Here is a 23,863-nt window from a genome sequence, read left to right on the forward strand (position 1 = left end):
TAGTTAGACAAATACTAAAATATGTATCTTGCTTTAAAGGGGGCACAAAAATAAAGACAAAAACTTCACTATGCTATAAGGCATACATATGTACACATACTCAACACTTAACCTGTAAAATACACAGTATACTGACAGTCTGCGGCTCATAACCACTGTGGCATCATGTAACACAGCCTCATTCAGGTTGTTTTCATATATGTCCTAAACCGAACATGGAAATCCTTTTCTCTTGTATTTGATCTCATACACACACTCGCTCCCACCTCCCTTCCTGTTTCTTCTTTCCCCGCTCAAAGAAAAGAATCAAGTGACAGCGGAAGCTAAAACCAGGAGCTGTTGTACCTTTGTGGTGCTATGGAACCATGCAACGAGGCGCTGTAGAGAAACCTCTGTTTCACTTCTAACACTGGTGAACTCCTCTAGTTTACCACACTTCCATTCATAAAATGTCTTCAGTGCTTCTTCACAGAATGTCCCTTCTTTGGTCTGTCCATACACTGCTTCTAGGGAGGATGATAAATCCTGCAGAAAGGCAGATTTCTATTTATTGAAGTGTTTATCAACGGGGCATGTGTATCATGGAATTCAAGCAATGTATTAGGAACAAAGTTTCATATTGTTAACATTTTTGAGAGGAAATTACTTTTCCCCTGACTTTAAATTAAAATCACTACAGGTTATCCTGACCTGGACATTTACAGTATTTGCTGGTTAAAATAAGTAAATCTGTAGGCCAAAATATACAATATAATTCTAATTAAGAAAAGGGCTAAGCATGTGTGAGCATACATATAGAGAGAGAGACAAGAAGAGCAAGACAGGAAGCTAGGGCAGCCTGCTCTCTCTTTCTAGGAGTAAGCCTCAAATGCTAGAGAGACAGGAGGCAAACAAGCGAGCAAGGGCACTGTTTTCAAAAAATAATTTGAGAAATCCTTAGAAAGACAGAGGGTGCTTGGTGCTTGACACTTGCAAATGCCAGCCCTACAAGTAGAGAAGGCCTACAGCACAGCACACACAGGCTAGCCTGTGGGAACAGCCAGCCAGATAACCTTCCCTGTCCCTCAGACTGGCCCAACACCAATAAGAGGCCATGGGTTTACACAAGCAGAACGCAGCACACAGGAGGCAAAAATTGATAAGCAGTACAGAACTGGACACTCCTGAACATTGTCCCTCCTTTTTCTCCTGAACAGCTGGTAGGCATTTTACCTCTAAGGGTGGTCATCCACTGGGAAAGGTCAGGTGCTAAGATAGAACAACTGAGCAACTTCACTGAAAAGATCACTTGGAAAAAGACTAACAGAGAGTAGTTGAGTCTAGAATGCAACACAAGAAGCTCTCCACCTTGAGAAACTTGCCCATCCTTTTCCCTGAACCCATCTGAAGAGGTCCAAACGGTGGTCCAAACTTGACCCTCCGTAGTCCTCTCCAAATTAAGGTAGTTTACAGTCCCAAAGAAAAAAGGAGCTCCTATGGAGAGGTGTGAAAGAAATTTTGTGAATAACACAAGTACTTCAGAGAAATATAGCTAAGCCATTTTATAAAAAGAAAGCAAAGGCAGTGGTCCATGTAATAGTAAGAACCCAAAATAAGCCTAACCAATACTCAAATATTCTCACCAAAGAGAGAAAATACCCCAAAAAAGAGTAATAAAGAATAACAGTCATTACAAATAATAACCAACTGTAGATGTTCATATGTGTTAAGTGAGTTTCAACTCATAGCAACCCTAAATACAACCCAATGAAACATTACTCAGTCTGTACCACCTTCACAATTACTTCCGAATCCATAAACTTGGAGGAGGAGCCATCTGCTTCCCCTCATAGGGCTTTCAGCCTAAGTCCAAGGAAGTAGTCCTGTAGTCTCTTGCATCTGCTGCAGGTGTATTACAGGTAAAGTTTAGTTCACTTAGCTGGGTTTCCAAATAGGATCCTTCTCTTGTGGCCTATGAAAGATCTTGTGAACCTCAAAAGGACAGTCTATAGCTCATATCCTGGGTTGCCAAAGGCTGGAGAGAAACTCCATCAAAAGTGCCTGATTAGGAACATGATCCAGGCATATTCTCCCAATGGAGAAGCAATGATAAGTGGTTTTCCCAAGGGTAGGTTGCCTCTCCTGGTTACCAACAGAAATGAAATTACCTTTTCAGAAGCAGTTATGTCTGCCCTCACCTACCTCTGGACTTGAATTTCCATTAAGGTTCACTGAGCACCCTTTTATTTGGGGTGACTTTAGAACGATGCTATATGATTTATCAACTGATATAGCTTATCTCTTCCCACAACTTGAGAAACTGACCCCAGCTGCGGTGAAGCTTCCTCTGACGAAGTGGCTTTTAAGATGTACAAGTAAGGGGGTAATATAGAGATCATAAGCATTAGGCTGGCACCTCATTGTATGAAAGACTGAATTATATGATTATATAAGCTATGAAAAATATCTGGCATTGTATTGACATTTATCCTTATAACAGTGGCCTCATGCAATATTTATCTTTTTATAATTGATAAACTTTGCTCACCAAAATATTCTCCACCAGGTTCATCCATAACATTAGGTTTCATCACTGTTCTTTAGAGATGCACAGTAGTCCACTGTAAGCATGTACAGCTTATATATCTGTTCTATTGATGGGACTACAATAAAAGTGGAACAGTATGTGTGTTTGCGTTATGTCTCTTACTTCTTTGGGGTATATGCCCAGCAGAGGTATTGCTTGACCGTGTAGGCTTATTCCAAGTTGTTTCCATACGGCAGTGTAACATGGAACCCACTACCCCACCAGGGCTCCTGTGATAAACAAAGGAGATCCCTGAATAGATCTATGAGTTACATACATGTTCATAAAGACTATTGTTGTTTTAAGTGCCATTAAGTCAATTCCAACTGGTAGCAACCCTACGTACAACAGAACACTATTGATCCTGCATCACCCTCACTAGCGTTACATTTCAGTCCATTGTTGCAGCCACGATGTCAATCTATCTCCTTGTGGTCTGCCTCTGTTTCTGCAGCCTTCTACTTTACCAAGCATGTTGTCCCTTTCCAGGGACTGGTCTCCCCTGATAACATGTCCAAAGTATGTGAGATGAAGTCTCATCATCCTTGTTTCTAATGAGCATTCTGGCTCTTTATTCCAAACCAGATTCATTTGTTCTTCTGGCAGTCATGGTACTTCCAATGTTCTTCTCCAGCACCCCAATTCAAATGCATCATGTCTTCAGTCTTCCTTTATCCAATGATAACTTTCACATGCATATGAGGCAATAGAAAGCGCTATGGCTCGGGTCAGGCACACCATAGTCCATAAAGTAACACCCTCGTTGCTCAAAACTCTAAAGAGGTCTTGGGCAGCAGAATAACCTAATGCAACTTGTCTTCTGATCTCTTGACTTCTGCTTCTGTGGTGAATTCGTTACAGATCTAAGCAAGACAAAATTGTTGACAATTTCAACCTACTCTCTATTTATCATGGTGTTAACCTATTGGTCCAGTTGTGAGGATTTTGATCTTCTTGACAATGAGTTGTAATCCATGGTGAAAGCTGAAATCCGTTATCCTCATCAACAAGTGCTTCATGTCCTCTCACTTTCAGCAAGCAAGGTTATGCCATCTGCATATTGCAGGTTGTTAGTGAGTCTTCCTCCATTCCTGAGTCCTTAGGATCATTTCGTTCAACATTTCTATTGGAGGCTTGAATTTTTTCTTCAGTTCTTTCCGTTTGAAATTTGCTGAGTATGTTCATACCTTATGCGTTTCTAGCTCCAAATCACTTTGGACGGCTAACCAAAGAGTCAGCAGGTGGGAACAACCAGTCACTCTGATGGAGAAAAATGGGGCTTTCTTCTCCTATAAATACTTAAGTCTCAGAAGCCACAGGGTTAGTTCTATACCCGGACCTATAGGCTCACTGAGTCAGCATTGAGTGAGTTGTCTTCTCAAGCTGCAATGCCTTTTTATATCCAAGGCTTACATCACCATGCTGGTGAAGAACTTACACGGTTTATGCAGTTCCATTTAAGTCAATCTTTCAAACTGCATCTCCAATGATCCCTGAACTACATACAGTATCATCAAAGTTACATTTTCAACCCACTAGATAAAAGAAGGAACCCTGACGATATAGTGGGTTATGCATTGGGCTGTTAATCGCAGGTTAGCAGTTCAAACCAAACTGGTGCTCCATGGGAGAAACATAAGGCTTTCAGCTCCTGCAAAGATTTACAAACTTGTAACCCAAAGGGCACAGGAGTTACGAATTGGACTGCAATCCACATGGTTGGCATTTCAAAACCACCAGAAGTCTTGTAGGGAAAAGACTGGGCTTTCTACTCCCATGAAAAGGTATAGTCTCAGAAGCCCACAGGGGTCACTATAAGCCAGTATTGACTCGACGGTAGTGAGTAACCCAAAGGGGCAGTGCTAACCTGTCCTATGGGGTTCTCTGGGAGTCAGAATCAATTCAACGGCACTGAGACAAACAGGCATTGCCTGAATGTCCTCAAGCATCTTTTTTCAGCTCTTTAGTAAGCTCATTCCCTGCAGTCTGTAACAAGATAATACTAGATATTGTTCAGTTTAGTACTAGAGACACTAAATAATGCAGTGAAAATTCAAGTATATACTAAGGGTAGAAGAAATAAAAAAGAAGAGGTGGAGTTCTTTTAAATGACACACACATATAATGAGTAAACTCAAAAAGAGTGTTAACAATAAAGGAAAACTAAGAGTTCCAGAGAAATAGCAGAGGGATCAGTGTAAAAATCAATACTATTCTTCTACATTGTTCAAAATAACTAGAAAATGGAAAGATAATCTTTAAAATAGCAATAAAACATCTAAACAATTAAGAGCTAAATAAAAAGCCATGTAAACTTTCAGACAACAATTTTAATCATTGTTAAAGGAGATAAATGAAGATTTAATGTGACATGTGGATGAGGTACCAATAAACCTGTTAAATAAAGGGGAAAAATTAAATGTTACATTCACAGAAGGTATGACTTAATGTTAACGTGTGCAATTATGGCTAATTAAGGCCATTGGTGTGCTGGCAGAATAAGGCTGAAGACAAGATTCTATCTCATCATGGCGTGTTATTCAACTCCTGATCATACCAGGGAAGGTGCATACACAATCATGGAACAACACAAACACAATGAACTACCTTCCATTCAAGTTGATGTTCACTCATAGGGACCCTACAGGACAGGATAGAATTGCCAATGTGAGTTTCTGAGACTGAAACAGGCTGTCTATCATGGAGCAGCTGGTGGTTTTAAAAGGCTGACTTGAGGTTAGCAGCCCAATGGGTACCCACTACACCACCAGAGATCATTATAGAGCTTAAAAGCCCTATACAATTCAAGGATCAGTGCCTCTTCCTAACTCGGACATACGATTCCTACTAAACTGGGTAGGATGGGTCCTGCTAAAATGGGTCACTGGGGCCCACACATCTGCCCCTGTACTTGCTCCTGGACCACTTGCTGTCTCTATGAAGTTCATGAATACTACACTAACAAGTAAAGGAACTTTGGTGGCATTACACATTGACCTCAAGGTCAGCTGCTAACCTCAAGGGAAGCAGAAAGTCAGCAGTTTGAAACCACCAGGTGCTCCTTGAGAGAAAGATGAGGCTTCCGACTCCTGTAAAGAGTTAGTGTCTTGGAAAGCAAAGAGGCTGTTCTATCCTGTCATGCAGAGTCTTTAGAGTCAGAATGGCTTGATGGCAGTGAGGTGTTTTTGTTTGTTTGTTTTACACTCTTAACAAGTCCAGTGTGATGGGACATTTCACTTTATTATCAAGATCTAAAACCAAACCAAGTCAAGCCAAATTTAACTCATGGCTAACACCTAACCTACAATGCTACCAGGACTCCAACATTATCAGGATACATACATAAAAATAAATACATTAATATAAATTTAATCTCATTGAAAAGCAACTGGAATTCTACTCAAAGTTCAGTAAAGAGAAAACTTTTACAGACATCAGTGAAATGGAAGTCACAAAAGTAATGGGGGCTAGTTTCACTCTCAAATGTTAAGCTTATGTTAGGTTATACTTAATTCATGAAAAAAAATCCCAACCTGCAATGTTTCCAAGCGTTTATTAAGAGGTAATTCATCTACTTCCAAGATGAACACTTTTACAGCCGTATATAGCCTCTGTTGCACTTCATTTCTTCTAGCAATCAAAATACTCCCTTCATTCTGGAGAAAGGGAAAAAAAGAAAAATCATCACTAACACATCAAATATTTTTACACATACACATACATACGTATGTGTGTATATATATATATATGTATAGTCATTTTATTAGGAGCTCTTACAGGTATATAACAGGTATATAACAATCCATAATACAACGAGATAAAGCATAATTGTACAATTGCCGCCACCATTATTTTCAAAACATTTTCTTTCTTCCTGAACCCCCTTGGTATCCTCTCTCTTTATTCCCCCCACCCTGCCTCCCAAGAATCATTATGTTACATATAATCTTTTTTTGCAGTATCTTACACCATCCAATGTATCTGTCCACCTTCACTTGTTATTAATTTATCTCTTAAATTAAGTAATATTCAATAGCACATTTTCCAAACATAGTAACATTTAGATCACCAAACTCACAGAACTTCTTTCCCCTTAATTAAAAATAAAGACATTTTATAATTCAATAATCTGGCTCTATTACTTTTCCCCATTTTGTAATGATAATTTTTTTGTTTTCCTCAGAAAATTACATTTCTATTATGTCATGATTAAGCACTAGGTGAAGTGCTCCACTACTCCAGGGTAGATAACTGGCAAACTACTCCCATAAAGATTACAGCCTAAAGAAAAGATTTTTTTAAAGATTACATCCTGTTCTACAAGCTCACTCTGTTCAAAATCAACTCCACAAACATCATTATTAATTACAGTCTCCCTCTCCCAACACAACCTCAACTCATTCCTCGTCCAGTCATTCCTAAAGAAATCCCGCTGAACTCACCGGTATAAAGTCTTCAATTCTCCCAAGACTGTTCAAAATACATATGTGAAAGATAGTCAATAATCCTACAAATTAACTGTACTATACTCCATATTATCTGTGTTATAGTTCCTAACATACTATATTGAGAGTACCTAGTTATCTATCATTTTTCATCCAAGAAAGGTACAGATAGAATAAAGTCTTAAACAAATTTGTGTTTCCACCACTTATGGTAATACCTGGCACACACACTTAAATACGTGGAGCACAGGATATTCTTTGTTTAAGCAGAAGTAGACTACTTGATAAGTATTAAGCTGAAAGGAAAGAACCTCTAACAAAACTCACTTCTTTTACTTAACAATTAAAAAAGAAAACAGGGCAACCCTGCCAAGGAACTGTACAAAATAGATGAATGAAAGCAAACAACACATCTAAGGTCTACACTAAGTAAAATAATAGCAACTTCATTTGAGTGTATGTTATTATACATTTAACCAATAATCCACTCTCCACTATATCAAATGACCTGTAAAGCAAGGAAGCCTAAAAGTCTTAAAACACCAGGAGAAAAAAATATACTACTTTAAAATCACATACTGAATAGATTTCATTGGGCCCTCTTCCTCACTACTTTGAAAGTTCTTCTGTTCAAGCCACAAAGAAAGAAAGCAAAGCAAGTTATTTTTCATCTTGATTACATGAAAAAGCTTTATGAAAAAATTTAATATACTTAGCAGTGCAATTTAAATGAAAAATGAAGTATACTTTGTACTAACAGTGATCTAAGTTCAAACTCTATATTGATATTTACAACTGTGGTGTCTTGAACAAACTACCTAACTCCTGGGAGTATCAGTCTCCTCATTAACAAAATGTGGACAAAACTGTCCATCTTAAAAGTTAATGCAAGAAAAACATTTATACCAATATCCCTATCTTATAGAGAATCATCAAGCCTTCTCTTTTCTTTTATAATTAGAAGTTAGATTCTAATGCATTAAGCAATCTAAATCTAAACTCTTCTCTAAGCTAAGAATTTCTGGCATTCCCGAAGGGAAAGAAAGAGTGGACTGCATCCTGGCCCAAGGAGCTCCAAAGATGACATTCCTGCCTGGATCAGCCAAGGCACAGAGGATTGTAGGGCCAACCCCTCCACGAGACATGACATCCCCTGCAGAAATTGTGCCCAGTCTGAGGCCCCCACACCAGGTCAAAACACAAAGCGAGTGCAACAGAGCAGCAAGGTGAGCAAAGCCATGAAGTCCCCAAGGAATCCTGAAAATAGAATTCAGACTCAGAGGGCAGGGTTTGGCACCTCATCAGACTCAATCAGAAAACATACATAAGGGTCAGCAGACAGACCTGGAACTATTGATAGCCCCTTTTTTCTTTTTTTCATGTCTATCTATACAAGATAGGCAAGATAAACAAATCTGAGGAGAAAACAATGGGACTGATGAATCCAGTGAGACAGGGGAGAGGAGCAGGTGAGGGAAAGGGAGGGGTGAGCCAACAAACCCAGGGACCAGGGAACAACGAGACCTAAAATCAATGGTGAGGAGGACATAGAATGCCTGGTGGGGTTTGGTCAACTGAAATGTAGCTGAGAGGAATTACTGAGGGCTGAATGAAGGTCAGACATGATAATGGGACAGGAGGAGTAAAAGGAAATAGGAGAACTAGGAAGCAAAAGCCATTTATAGAGGTATAAATATAGGCATGTATATAAGTAATAGATAACAATAGGTACAGATGTGCTGTATACAATTGATGTATGTATATGTATGGATTGTGATAAGAGGTGTATGATCCCCTAATAAAATGTTTTAAAAAAACAATAGGGATATAGGTCTATGTACAAATATATTAAGTATCAAGGTAGCAGACAGACTTTGGGCCTCTACTCAAGTCCTCCCTCAAGGCAAAAACACTTTGTTCTAATAACCTGGCATTCTGTGATGCTCACCTTCCCAACACAATCACTGAATTCAAAATGGATGCATAAGCAAATGTGAAGAAAGTTGATGGTGCCTGGCTATTACAAAATATAGTATCTGGGGTCTTACGAGCTTGAAGTTAAACAAGCAGCCATCTAGCAGAGAAGCAACAAAGCCCATAGGGAAGAAGCAAACCAACCTGTGCGATCACAGGGTGTTGACAAGATCAGGTATCAGAAGACCCAAAACAATCTTCGATGCAAATGAGGCAGGTCCGAGTGGGAATCCAAAGCCCATCTGTAGACAATTGGACATCTCCTCCCAGAAGGGTCACAAGGAAGGGAAGAGCTAGCCAGGGTGCAGTATAGCACTGATGAAACACACAACATTCCTCTAGTTCTTTAATGCTTTCTCTGCCGCTGCTCCCCCCACACCCCCACCACCACCATCATGACCCTAGTTCACAGATACAGGTAAGAGATCTCAACACTTAGAATCCAGGACAGATAAACTCCTCAAGAACAATAATTATGGGAGTAGTGAAACTAGGAGGGTAGGGGGAAGGTGGAGGGAGAAACGGAGAACTGATCACGATTGACATAACCCCAGAGAGGAATGAACAATAGAAACGTGGGTGATGGGAACAGCGGTCGGTGTAAGATATGAAAATAATAATTTATCAAGAGGTTAAGAGGGTGGAAGGGTGGGGAAAGGAGGGGAAAAAGGTGATAGCAGGGCTCAAGCAGAAAGAAAATATTTTGAAAATGATGATGGCAACATATGTAAAAAATGTGCTTGATACAATTGATGTATGGATTGTTATAAGAGTTGTAAGAGCCCCAATAAAAGATTTATGAAAAAATAAAATTAAAAGTAGGAAGTATCTTTTTCCTCACTTTTCAGACCAAAAAAAGAAAATGACGATGGCAGTAATTGTGCAACTATGCTTGAGCTAATGAAATTGTGGATGGTAATTATATATGTAAGAGCTCCTAATAAAATGGCTTTTTAATCCATCCTAAATTTTATTCCTCATGTTCCCCACCCACACTAAACCACCCTTCAGTAAGTGGTTTTTTACAATACATTTTGGTCCAACACAGCAACGGAAAGCACGCCTCCAGAACCAGAAAACGAGGCCCACATGACTGAGTGTGCGTGCCACACTGGCTCAGAAAAATGCCTCAGCCCTGTTGTAAACCACTGTATCTTAGAACAAGGCAAAGCTTCCTGGGCCCTCCTCAGGTGTTCAGTTACAAGGGTCCCAATCAAGTGGTTGTAGTTTATTACAGTTCCTTCCAGTCTAGGTGCAATTTGCCAATCAGGTGTTCTATTCATTATAAACAATTTTGCCTAGTAACCTGGTTGAAATAATTTATCAGATTACCAAGGAAACAAATCTAGGAAGTGAACTAAAGGCCAGATTCTCATGCAAAAAAGGAAAAAGGTTTTTTTTTACTCATTTGTCCATAATCACCTATTATGTCTTTCTTACCAAGTCAGTAAAGGAATTAGATTATATAATATGGATATACTTTAAAAAGTCAGATTCCAGGCAAATAAAGTGCCATGACACAATTTGCATTACACCTACTTCCTTCAGAGAATTAGTATATCTTTATGTTCAACAGATAAACACCTTAATATTTTTCTTAATTCTCAACTCACCACATTTTGACATGCTTGAATCTTCTCCTGAGCCAGATTGTATTCTGCCCAAATTCTCTCTAGTTCACTCAGAGAAGCCGGGGCAGGTAAGCACCCTTCATCCAACAGCTGTACGGCATCCGAAAGGTCATCCCCAAAGCGAACACTGGTGTTCACATGCCTGTTTGGAAAAAAGAAAAAGACCAACATAAAAGAAATTTTTAAATGTATGTAAGAAAAAGTTGCACTTAAATAGCAATTGTCTATAATTAATATTTACAGCACTGGCTGAATAGAGGTATGCCTTTGATCTTTATTGTTTAATCAGTCAAATCAGATGCACTGTGGCAGAAAGGTTTATCTATTCAGTTGACTATATTAATATACACTTTAGAAAATTTTTATTTAAAAATATGGAAATAAATTGCTGATTGTTGGGCACAATCTGTTTCTTTTTTTGTTTTTTTGACTGGCTTATTTTTTTTTAAACATTTTATTAGGGGTTCATACAACTCTTATCACAATCCATGCATATACATACATCAATTGTATAAAGCACATCCATACATTCTTTGCCCTAATCACTCTCAAGGCATTTGCTCTCCACTTAAGCCCTCTGCATCAGGTCCTCTTTTTTTTTCCCCTCCCTCCCCGTTTCCCTCTTCCTCATGAGTCCTTGATAATCCACAGATTGTTATTTTGTCATATCTTACCCTATCCGGAGTCTCCCTTCCCCCCTTCTCTGCCGTCCATCTCCCAGGGAGGAGGTCACATGTGGATCCTTTTAATCAGTTCCCCATTTCCAACCCACTCACCTCAGGACCAGGGATGTGAGGGGTGAGGCTGGGAGAGTGGAGGGCCTTTGACCTTTTATATAAAAGGGAAACTATAAAAGCTTTCCAATTTCAAAAAAGACCTTCTTTTTCTGGTCTCCAATTAGATGTGCAAGTACTTTTTTTAAATTTCAATTCACCCAGTCTTGCTTGCCAAGGCTGTATAAGCACAAAGTCCTTGCATTCTAACAAGCAGAGCAATATTTGGTAACTTTTCAAATACAATCAAAAAGCAAGTCATTTAGAAATGTTAGTATGGCCAAAGATACTCCTTTTTTGAATTCACACACAGATGACCACCATTCTAATAGCACACTCATCCCTCATATATGAAGTAAAACACATTTGGTCCTTTGGTCTGAACGCTGACTCACATCTTTGTAAGGTAAGCACGGTTTTGGTAGGCCAGGGGCGGGGGTGTTGAATTATCCAAATTCTTAAACCAGATGGCAGTTAATGGATTTACACTTCATTAAACAAAAGCCTAGCGTGCTACATTCATTCAAGACGGCATCTAGTGTTTCATAGTACACAAGGAGTAACAGTTTAAGTTTAGTACATAGCATGAATAAAAGAATTTAATTGCTTTGAGAACTCTTTTTTCCTTCTTTTCAGGAAAAAGGTGCCACTTTTACTTACCTAACTCCTTTCAATAACTCAACTTTAGTTGCTAGCTCTTTCATTCTGGTCCCAACACAAGTCTTCATGGTGCTTTCTAAATTTTTGGTCAAATCCATAGTAGTTTCTTTTTCTTGCTGAAACAACAAGCAAGCACACGAAGGTGAGACCCAGCTAGGAAATGGAATGCTTACTGCATTTTGTATCAGTACTAAATGCCAGGTTTAAATCTATTGTCTTTTCTATTTGCCTTTTTCTTTGCATTAAAAAAGTATTCATCATATGATTTCCAATTTTATCTTTTTTAAAACAAGTGGAATAATATAAGTGTAAGACTTAAGAAACAATTTGCAATTTTATAAATGTAAATGTTTTCCTTAGTATTTTCTAGTTTGCATCCAAATGTATTAAAAATTTGTTCCTGTTTCATCTGAACTGCTTGATTGCCTGTATCCTTGAAATTATAAGTTTGACACTGGGCAAGATCTCAAGTCTTGATTTGATCATCCAATCCAGTATGTTAGTTCAATCTTTATCATGGTGATGGTTATATGCATGTATAATCTGTTGAATTTGGCCAACCACTATACAAGATTTGTGCATTTTCACTGTATGAAATTATAACACAATTAGGGCTTCGAATTGGTCTAAGCTAGTTCAGTTAATAGACTGATGAAGCAACATCGTAACAGATCCAATCTGTATCATGTTGGTTACAGGAATGGGAAAACTATGGGTCAAAGCCATGGAATGGGAGACTTGAAAGAGGTGTAGCAAGCCCTTTTAGGAAACTGGAGGAGACTGGATTGTTCCCAGGACTGTAGAAAGCCACAAACATTCAAGGCAGCATGATTAGCCAACACCTTTGAGCGAGGGACTAGTCTCTGACTACAAATCACAAGATTTGTCAGCAACATGCATGCTGCTCTTGGTTTCTAGAGGAAGACTGAGTTTCTAGCAGGGCATCAACCCATAATCTTCCCCATTCTGGTTACTGTTATGTACACTCACATTTTACATATTTAGGTCTATTCTGCTTTTACTTCAGCAGTCATGACTGAAACAGATAAAAATGGTTCAAAGTCCTAATAAAATGCTTGAAAACAAAAAAAACTAACTCTGTCCACTAGAAATTCTAAAAGCTTATAAACAATTACTCTCTAGCTATGTGCACTCCCATCCACCAGAAACTAGTCTCTTCTCATTAAAAGAACCACAACCTCAGAGAAATGACTGTTTTCCAAGAGTAGGTCAGAAGATAATATGAATATGTAACATCTTGTTATTCCAGAAAGTATAGCTACAATAAGACTAGCAACCAAAAACCAAACTCACTGCCATCAAGCCTACACCAATTGTCCAACTCAATGGGACAGGGCGGAACTGCCCCTGTAGGTTTCTAAGACTGTAACGGTTTACAGGAGTGAAAGGCCCATCTTTCTTCCATGGAGCACCCAGGGTTTGAAACTGCTGACTCTGTGGATCTCAGCCCAGCATGGGATCATTATGCCAAAAGTGGCCCCTTTTATCCGAATATTAGATCATATGCAAAGGGAAGGAGGGAATATGCACGGTTTAAAATCAGGAAAGGTGTGTCAGGGTTGTATCCTCTCATGATAGTCAATCTGTATACTCAGCAAATGATCAGCGAATCTACATTAAGAATGTGGCAGCAGGATTGGAGGAAAGCCTGAGATGTGCAGACAGCCCAATCTTGCTTGCTGAAAATAAGGAGGAATTGAAGCACTTGCTGATGAAGATCAAGGACTGCAGTCTCCAGTGTGGAGTACAACTCAATGGCAATAATACCCAAACCCTCACAACTGGACCAATAGGTAACATCATAATAAACAGAGAATAAATTGAAGTTGTCAAGGATTTTGTCTTTCTTGGATCTACAATCAATGCTTATGGGAGGCAGCTGTCAAGAGATCAAAAGATTAGGTAAACTTGTTGCAACAAGACCTCATAGGACATTGCAAAGTAAGGATGTTAGAGGACTAAAGTGCCCCTACCATGGTATTTTCAGTTACCTCATATGCATATGAAAGTTGGATGCTGAATAAAGAAGGAAGAATCATGAGAGGGTACTCACTCCCCCAAAACAAAAAAAAATGAAATTATGGGCAGAGCGAAACTTTTATAATAGGCATTTTTCTGGCTAGGCAACTCGCTCTGAGTTAGTGCACCCAGTGTGGTCTCCCAGGAAGGTTCTCTTTGGTCAGTGAATTTTTTTCTTAAAAGCAGTTTTGCTTGAACCATGTTTTTTGTGATGGCTGAATTAATAGCATGCAGCTGTGAAATTTTGTTTCCTGCTCAGGAAAAATGCCACAGAAAACTAGTGATATTGAACACTGCTTACAAGGGCAGCACAATGGGAAAAACTCATGGATGAATGGTTTCTTGTTTCAAAAAAAGGTAAAATGTTGACTGATGACAAACTTTGTTATGGACATCTGTCAACTTCCTGAATCAACAAAAATGTTGACTCATAATGCATTTGGAGTTTGTTCCACCAGGTCAGACTATTAACCAAACTTTCTATTTAGAGGTTCTGAAAAGATTACATTTAAATATGCGACCAAAAAAAGGCCTGATTTGTGGCAGACAAGGAACTGGTTTGGCCACCATGACAATGCACCTGATCACACAGCCATCTCAGTGTGCCAATTTTTGGTAAAAAACAGCATGAATCTCTTGCCCCATACACCTTACTCAGCTGACCTCGTTCCATGAGACTTTGTTTCCACAAATGAAGAGGGACCTGAAAGGACAGGTATTTAATGATGTAGAAGAGGTAAAGAAAAAAATGAGGGAGGTGCCGCCAGCCACCCAAACAGATGAGTTTGACAATGTTCCCAAGAACGGAATCGCAGATTTGACAAATGTATTAAGTGTAATAGAGAGTACCTTGAAGGTGATAAGGTTGTTTTGTAGAAAATGTTAATACCTAGATTTGAAAAAAAAATCCGTTTTTTTGTGGGGTTACGCCCTCGTACATTTGAGTTGTGATGCTAGAGAAGAATATTAAAAGTACCATGGACTACTAAAAGGACAAACCAATCTTTCTGGTCAAAGTATCACCAGTATGCTCCTCAGGGGCAAGGTTGGCAAGACTATTGTCTTACATACTTTGGACATGTTGTCAGGAGAGACTAGTCCCTGGAGAAGGACGTCACATTTGGTAAAGCAGAGGGGCAGCGAAGAGGAGGAAGGCTCTCAAGGAGATGCATTGACACAGTAGCTACAACAGACTCAAGCATACAAACAATGTCGAGGATAAAGCAGGAGAAAGGGTATTTCCTTCTATTGTGCATACAGTTGCTATGGGTCAGAATCAACTCCATTTTATCTAACAACAGATCATGTCAAAAGGACACAGTAGCCAATGTTCCAAAGGCCAGCGGGATTGCCCAGGCATCAAAAAGATTAATAACTATGGTAGATCAAAACACTTTATGTTTAAAATTCATTAGTCAACAGTGATTCTTGAAGCAAAACACTTACCCTCACTGGTCAATGTTAAATAATGCTAGAGAATAAACTTATGATTCTGAAAGCTGGAATATTAAAGGAAACAAACAAATACGTATCGCACCTTTTTTAAGCAAACTATATTTCAGCATGACAATTTAAAAATTTCAACTAACAAATACCTTGATGGTGGACAATGGGAGGGAGGTTATAAATAATCATCAATGACTGCTAAAATCATTAAGGAAAAATTGTTGGAAACTTTATAATGGTTCAGACTATTAACACCTGAACTCATTGTCAGTCTTTGAATATACTGAAGTGGAAAAGACACAGCAGCATCTATAAAAGTATTTTTTATTATTGATCATTTTATTTGAGCCCTTACAGATGTTGTAATTCTTCACAATTAGATCAACCATAATTATACAATTGCTGCTGGCATCAGTGTTCAAAACAATTTTTCTTCTTAAACTCCTTGCTATCAGGTTCCCTTTATCCCCTCCCTCCTTCCCCCCAGGGAACTTTGTTATGTTATATATTGTCATTGTCGTCTGTGTCTTATGCCATCCTGTGTTAGACAAAACTAGGACATTTATAATTTTATACAGAGAGACAGACAGACATATACAAACATAAGAAATAAAAACAGCTAATTATAGAACAGTACAAATGGCTCAGTGCAACTCACTTCCGTGAGACAAATAATACACTGGCAGTCCCTCAAATCTCGAGGGCCACCGAGTGCAAGTCAAAGAAGCAGACAGCTGAGTGTTCTGTACAGCAATTCAGGCAATCTGGCAACAGGAAGCAAATAGCAAGACAGGTCATGACCAGCCAGCCAAATGACAGGGTCTGACAGTCCCCAGCTCAAGCAATGTATACTACAGGATAGTGTAGCAAAGCAAGTCTTGAAAGAACCTCAGACTACAGCGACACAGTCCATGGGTTTGGTGTCCCACAGGTAGTATAGGTAGCTTGCAAGTTGAGGCAGGGAACCAGCTAAGGCAGGCACACACTGGTCCGATCATCAAAGAGTAAGAGACAAAAAAGGCGAGTCTCACCAAGTCATTTATCTCTCCACCTTTCAATTAATCCCACATTCATTGCCCAGGTTGGCACAATAAACCTATCACACATCCAATATATCCTTTTGCCTACAATTCTGTCATTGATTCCTCTCAAGTGGGATTATATATTGATCATTATTATCAGTTCCCCCACCCCTTCTCTACCCGTAACCTTAGGGAGACATTTATTCCTGTTACTGTTTCTGAAAAGTTATCTTAACTTTCATGCTTCCAAGGACCTTAAATGTACAAATAAATACACTCATGTCTAATAGGATTAATAAAGCAGAACAAGAACTATAATAGTGGGGGGATATTAAAGAACTAGATGATAGTTATGTGTTTCATCAGTGCTGTCCTGCACCCTGGACTTAATATCCCTTCTGTGTGGCCCTTCTGTGAAGGGCTGTCCAATTGTCTTACAGGAGGGTTTGGGTCTCCACTTTGTCCACGCTCCTTCACGACAATCTGTTTTATGAACTTCTGATCTCTAGTCCCATTGACACCTCATGATCACACAGGCTGGTTTGCTTCTTCCATGTGGGCTTTGTTGCTTCTGAGCTAGATAACTACTTGTTTAACTTCAAGCCTTTTAAGACCCCAGACACTTTATCTTTTAGTAGGTGGGCACCATCCGCCTTCTTCACAATATTTGTTTATACACCCATTTAATCTCAGGAATCATGTTGGGAGAGAGAGTACAATACAGTGCCAAATTGTTATGACAAACCATTCTTGTATTGATGTAAGATTTGAGTAGAAGCCCAAAGTCCATCTGCTTTCTTATTGCTCTTGCTTTTTTTTAACAGTTTCATTGTGAGATAATCCACACATATCATACAAGTCAGTATTTTATTAATCATTGTATTGGGGCTCAACAATTCAGTATTTCAATCTTATCAAGAAGGGTTGTGCAAATCATTACTATAATCAATTGCTATAATCAATAGAACATTTTCTCCTTTTACTCCTTTTTATTAGCTTCCCACTTCCCCCTAACCTCCCAAGAAGCCATTAATCCAGTTTATTGTCTCTATAGTCACTCATCTGGCATTTCATATACCAACAACCACACAAAAACAAAGAAACAAAAAGGTAGCAATAACAAAATTAAGAAAAACCTCAATTGAAAAGGAAGCATAAAATACTTAAACTATTACTTATAATGGGCCAAAAGGGAGATCCAAATGATAAGGTGTTAAATTTTAACCTAGCTACATCTGTTATGATCTACTTTTCAATGCACTCTGCAAGGGTATTCATATCCCTGGTCTATGTTCAGGGTGAAATCTATGTGTATTTCCCCTCCACGTATTTTTCAACTGGTAAAACATTTAATTAGGTCATAAGGAGGATCAAATAAGATGTTACATTTTAACCTATCTACAAGAGGGTACCCCAACCCAAATGGGAAAAAAGCTCTGCTGGGAGGGCTTTTGTGGTACATTTTTCCCACTTGTCAAGAATCTTGAGTTAGTGTACCCAGTGGTATCTCCTGGGAAGGTTCTCTCTGGTCACAGTGAATTTTTTCATAAAAGCATTTTCACTCGATCCTCATTTTTTTTTAATGGCTGATTGAGGAGAAAAGTATGTGGCTGTGAAATTTTGTTTCCTGCTCAGGAAAAATGCCAGAGAAATTTTTGTGATGTTGAGCACAGCTTACAAGGAAATTCAAGTGGATTAGTGGTTTTCTTTTTTAAAAAAAAAAAAGTTGAAATGTTGATTGATGATAAATCTCATTCTAGACATCTGTCAACTTGCCAAAAGGTCTTGTGGTGCATTTGAAGTTTGTTCCACAAGGTCAGACTGTTAATCAAGCTTTATTATTTAAAGGTTCTAAAAAATTGAATTAAAGTGTGTGACTAAAAAAGCCTCATTTGTGGCAGATGTGGGATTGGTTTTGCCACAACAATGCACCTGCTTATGCAGCCATCTCAGTGTGCCAGTTTTTGACAAAACAATCATAACGTGAAATTTATACCAAACTGAGAACAACTGTGCAAAAACAAAACTTTTCCTCATAACGTAACTATTTTAGAATGAATTAGGCATTACTTAAATTTTTCTCTTTACTCTGACCCAGAACATAAATATGCTACCTCATAATTTCTGTTCATTAGCTCCAGGTCTTTGGAGCAGGCCATACACAGTGAAATCCCCATTTGTCTTGACACTTCTCATATATGGAGACAATCACATGACGTATAAGTGTGCCATTAAGCAGCACAACACTGTTGTCATTTTATGTTAGAGAACATTATCAATCATCTCCTTGGGGTATAAGGTAATTTAACCACTGGTAAAAATTTAAGCACAGTTGAGGTAAGGAAATCATGCAAGAAGAGGCTGACTACAAACTTTGCAATACATTAATTATTGACTATGCAGAGTAAGCTCTTAAGTGACTGCACACTATTTACACAAACAATGAGGGTTGGCGATAAGGCAGTACTTTCAATAATATTCAGCATCCCATGAGACAACTATCCAACTCACATTACAAACAATGGAGTACTGGTTGGCTAAGGTACCACAAGAAGATAAAGTGGTAGCCCGACCCCCCCAGCAGAGCTAGCTCCAGGTAATTCGAATAACTACTCATATCAGTCTCCCAAAGAGAGAGCCCAGGGCTCTTCAACTCTCTGGAATATAATGCCCACCTCCTCTAAAACAACACATAAACAGCAACCACTCCAACAGCCTCAACGAAAAAGCAGGAGAAAGAGAAGACACTGCTGGAAGACATCATGAACCTATGATGTGCATAGAAGAGACAGACATTGACCTTCCACAGAAATAAATCTTCAGAATGCTGCTTGGAGTCATGCAGGATATGAAGGAAGCAATACAGAAAAAGGATGAAACGATAGAGGCGATAAAGGCAACACACCAAAGGGAAATACAAGGACCTAAGGGATGAAATAAAAAAATCGAGCAGCAAAATAAGAGACTTTTCCAACAGACTGGAGTCAGAGAATAGCACCAGCAACCTAGAGAATAACAAGGTAGACCATCAACAAAAGGGAACGGCAGTCAAATAAGACAATCAGAGAAGCTGAAGAAAACCTGAGAGTCATATCTAATGCTATGAAGAGAAACAATACTAGAATAATTGGACTACCGGAACAAGACACAACAAATTAGTCAACAGCAAAAACAGCACAGGAATTCTCAAAGGAAAACTTCCCCAGCTTAATAAATGAAAAGCAGACAATCATCCAGGAAGCACAAAGAACACCAGCCAGACTGAATCCCAAGAAGAAGTCACCAAGGCACATACAATCATTAAATTTTCCAACTATGAGAAAATCATAAGAGCAACTAGGGAAAAACAGTCATTTATTTATAAAGGTCCCCAAATAAGCATATGGTCAGACCTCAGCAGACACGATCAAGAAGAGGAGGGAATAGAGTAACGTATTCCAAAAATTGAAGGGAAATAACACAAATACCCAAGAATACTATATCAAGCCAAATAATCTATTAAGATAGATGGAGAAGAATCTTACCAGATAAGGAAAAACTCAAAGAATATGTAAAAAGAACCCAGTCTTACTAAAGATCCTTGCTGATCCAGATGGACAGAAGAGCAACACTCACCGAGCACAAATAGGAGACTGCCACATAGAACAATTCCACCCATGGGGCAACAAGTAGAAAACAGCCCCCAAGATAGCATTAGCTCAATGATGGAAAGAAGGCAAGAATGAAGCACACACACAAAAGCAAAACAAACTGATAAGATAGGAACGTAGGAAAACACCCAACATAAAAGGTACAAGAAGATGACATCACAGTCCACAGATGGATGTAATACTATTGATTATCAATGGACTGAACTCAGGCATTAAAAGGCAGAGGTTAACAGACTGGCTCAGAAAACATAATCCATTGATCTGCTGCCTATAGAAACCGTCTCAAGCGTATAGACAAAAACAGGCTGAAAATTAAAGACTGGAGAAAAACATACCAAGCAAATAGCAATTCAAAAAAAGCAGGGGTATCAATCTTAATCTCTGACAAAGTTTATCTCAAGCTACAAGCCATAACAAGAGACAAGGAGGGGCACTCTATAATGCTCAAGGGAACAATAGGCCAAAAACCAGTGAGCATAATAAATATATATGCAACAATAGACCCACAAAATTCATAAATCAAACACTCTAAACGATGAAAAAAATTACAGGCTCAACAATTATAGTTAAGTGACTTTATTACACCACTCTGAAAAAAGGCAGATCACAGGGAAACTCAACATGGAGGCTACAGATATAAACAGCACAGTTGGATAACTTGACCTAATATTTTCAGCGCTTCCCACCCAAATGCAAAAAAAATCACATTCTTTTCAAATCCACATGGCACATACTTGAACAGACCGCATGCTGGGACATGAGCTGAACCTGTGTAATTCAAGCACACCAAGAGTATACAGACTTCTCTCCCACCACGATGCCATAAGGCTAGAAATTAACAAAATGACGATTAAGAAAACAAGGGCAAACAATAGGATGAATAACTCTCTATTGCAAAAGGAGTGGGCATTGGCCCAGATCAGAGATGAAATTAGGACGTTTCTAGAAACCAATGAGAATTAAAATTCGATGTGCCAAAACCTTTGGGACACAGCAAAGGCATTTAGCAATACATGCACACATGAAAAAGGAAGAGATTTATGGTTGATATGCTGACAAAAATCTTACACCAATCAGAGCAGAGTCAACAGGACAATTCTACTAAAAGCAAAAGTTAAGAAATAATAAAAATCAGGGCTGAGATACAGGAGAGGGAAAACAAGAAAACTATGGAGAAAATTAATGTAGCGAAAAGTTGGCTCTTTGAAAGGATAAACAGAATTGATAGACCGCTGGCAAACCTAACCAAAGAAACGAACAAATATCAATAGCAAGGATGAGGGATAAAATGGGACATTACAACAGACCTTAATGAAATCAAAAGGATAATTACACAGTACTACAAAGGCCTGACCTCTAACGAATTCAACAACTTGGAAGACATGGACAAATACTTGAAAAAACAACCCCTCCCTAGACTATCCCAGATGGACGTAAAGAATCTCAACAGACCCAATATTAGAAATAGACAAGGTTATCAAGGGATTATCAACAAAAAATAATCCCCTGGGCCAGGTGGCTTCACAAGAGAATTCTACCAAGCATTCAAGGAAGAACTGAGCCCAGTGCTACACAAACTCTTCTGGAACATAGAAAAAGTCAGAAAACTCCTAACTCTTTCTATATAACTAGTATAACTCTGATACCTAAAGCAGGCAAGGATCCCACAAGAACTGATTACTACAGACCAATATCCCTAATGAATATCAATGCAAATTACTGGCCAAAGAGTACAAAGGCATATAAAACAAACAATTCACCATGACCAAGTGATAAAAAATTATAAGAACCACATGATAATATTAGAAAAAGCATTGAACAACATCCAACACCAATTCCTGTTTAAGACACTCAAGAAGATAGGAATGGAAGGAAAATTCCTCAATGAAAGTTATATAAGAAAAACCATGAGCACATGTGGTAGTCAATGGAAAAAACATGAAAATAAACCCACTGAAAAAGAGTCCCAGACAAGAATGCCCCTTGTCCCCACTCTTATTTAACATCATAATGGAGGTCTTAGTTAATAGCATAAGGCAAAGGCAAAACTATCATTATTCACAGATGACATATTATATATGGAAAATCCCAAAAGCTTCCTAAGGGGAGTACTAGAAGCAATAGAAGAATACGGCAGAGTGGCAGGATACAAGATCCACAAACAGATGTCTACTGGACTTCTGCTACACACATCAGAGAAGACCACAGAAGAGGGGATCCAAAAGGTGGTACCCTTCACAATAGTCAAGCACAAACTGAAATATCTAGGGATATATCTGACTAAAAAAAAAGATTGTATGAGGAAAATTATAGAACACTATTATAAGAAACCAAGAATGACCTCAACAAATGGAAGAATATCCAATACTCATGGATTGGAAGATTCAATACAGATGTCAATTCCCAAGGCACTATATAAATTTAATGCAATCCAGATATACCCTCATTTTTCTTCAAAGAAATGGAAAACCTGATTACCAACTTCATATGGAGAGGATAGAAGCCTAGAAATAGCAGAGAACTCCTCAAGAAGAAGGACAAAGAGGGAGGACTTGCTTTACCTGACTTTACACCTATTATACAGCCACAGTGGTCAAAGCAGTGTGGTACTGGTATAACGACAGATACTCGGACCAATGGAAAAGAACTGAAAATCAATACAGACAACTGATTTTTGATAAGGGCCCAAAAATATAAAATGGGAAGTAGATATCCTCTTCAATAAATGGTGCTGAAAAAAATGTTTATCTACCCGCAGAAAAATGAAGCAAGACCCTTACCTCACTCCATGCACAAGAATAATCTCAAAGTGGATCACAGACTTGAGGTGAACTCCCCAACGAATAGGGCCATTAATTAATGAGGGAAATGGGACAAAACTGAGAACACTGGTGAAGGGAATACATAGGCTATCAGAAATAGGGAAGGATACAAATACAGAGGTATCATAAATTGACAAGTGGGATATACTGAAGATAAAACACCAGTGTATATCAAAAGAATTCACCAAGAGAGTAAGCGTGCACACAGACTGGGAAAAGATCTTTAGCAATGACACATCAGACAAAGGCCTTATTAATAAATTATTAATGTACTCTGCTAGCTGCCAAAAAGAAAAAAACTGGTAGCCCACTGAGGAGGTAAGCACAAAGGACTTGGACATTGGCAGAACCAGGCCTACCAGATTAATTTCTATTTTAATAAAGTAAGGAGGGTATTGTAATAGTAAGTATAAGATATCCCAAATCACCAGTCACATAAAGTATTCCTGAAAAAAATTGACCCTGAATCTGAGTAAACCTTGATATCTGTCCAAAAAAAGAAATACAATTGGCCTTTAAACAATGCAAGTTTGATCTGTGTGGGCCCCACTTATACACAATTTTTCCAAGTTGATGGCACCAAACATACCGCAGTGAATACAAATGTTTTAAACACCAACTTTTTATTAAAATCACATGACCTTTTAAGTGGATATTCCTAACACTTTAGCTCACAATACCAACAAAAAAATCAACAACTCACTGCCATCAAGCTGATACCGACTCATAGCAACCCTATAGGGCAGGGTAGAAGTGTCCCGTCAGTTTCCAAGACTGTAACTGTTTACAGGAGTAGAAAGCCTTTTCTTTCTCCCTCAGAGCAGCTGGTGGTTT

General features: G+C 38.6%; 1 protein-coding gene across 3 annotated transcripts in view; it reads right to left on the reverse strand.

The window, feature by feature from the left end:
* STK31 (serine/threonine kinase 31) overlaps positions 1-23,863 on the reverse strand; it is an 83,783-nt gene that overhangs the window by 41,773 nt on the left and 18,147 nt on the right. For all 3 annotated transcript variants that reach the window (XM_075558288.1, XM_075558286.1, XM_075558285.1), the window contains exons 9-12: positions 12,050-12,165; positions 10,599-10,758; positions 6,100-6,222; positions 346-525 (exon numbers count right to left, since the gene is read on the reverse strand). In XM_075558288.1, coding sequence (XP_075414403.1) covers positions 346-525; positions 6,100-6,222; positions 10,599-10,758; positions 12,050-12,165 — 579 coding nt within the window. The remainder of the gene's footprint in view (positions 1-345; positions 526-6,099; positions 6,223-10,598; positions 10,759-12,049; positions 12,166-23,863) is intronic.

Source organism: Tenrec ecaudatus, chromosome 9 (genome assembly GCF_050624435.1).
Source record: "Tenrec ecaudatus isolate mTenEca1 chromosome 9, mTenEca1.hap1, whole genome shotgun sequence".
Classification (NCBI taxonomy): domain Eukaryota; kingdom Metazoa; phylum Chordata; class Mammalia; order Afrosoricida; family Tenrecidae; genus Tenrec; species Tenrec ecaudatus.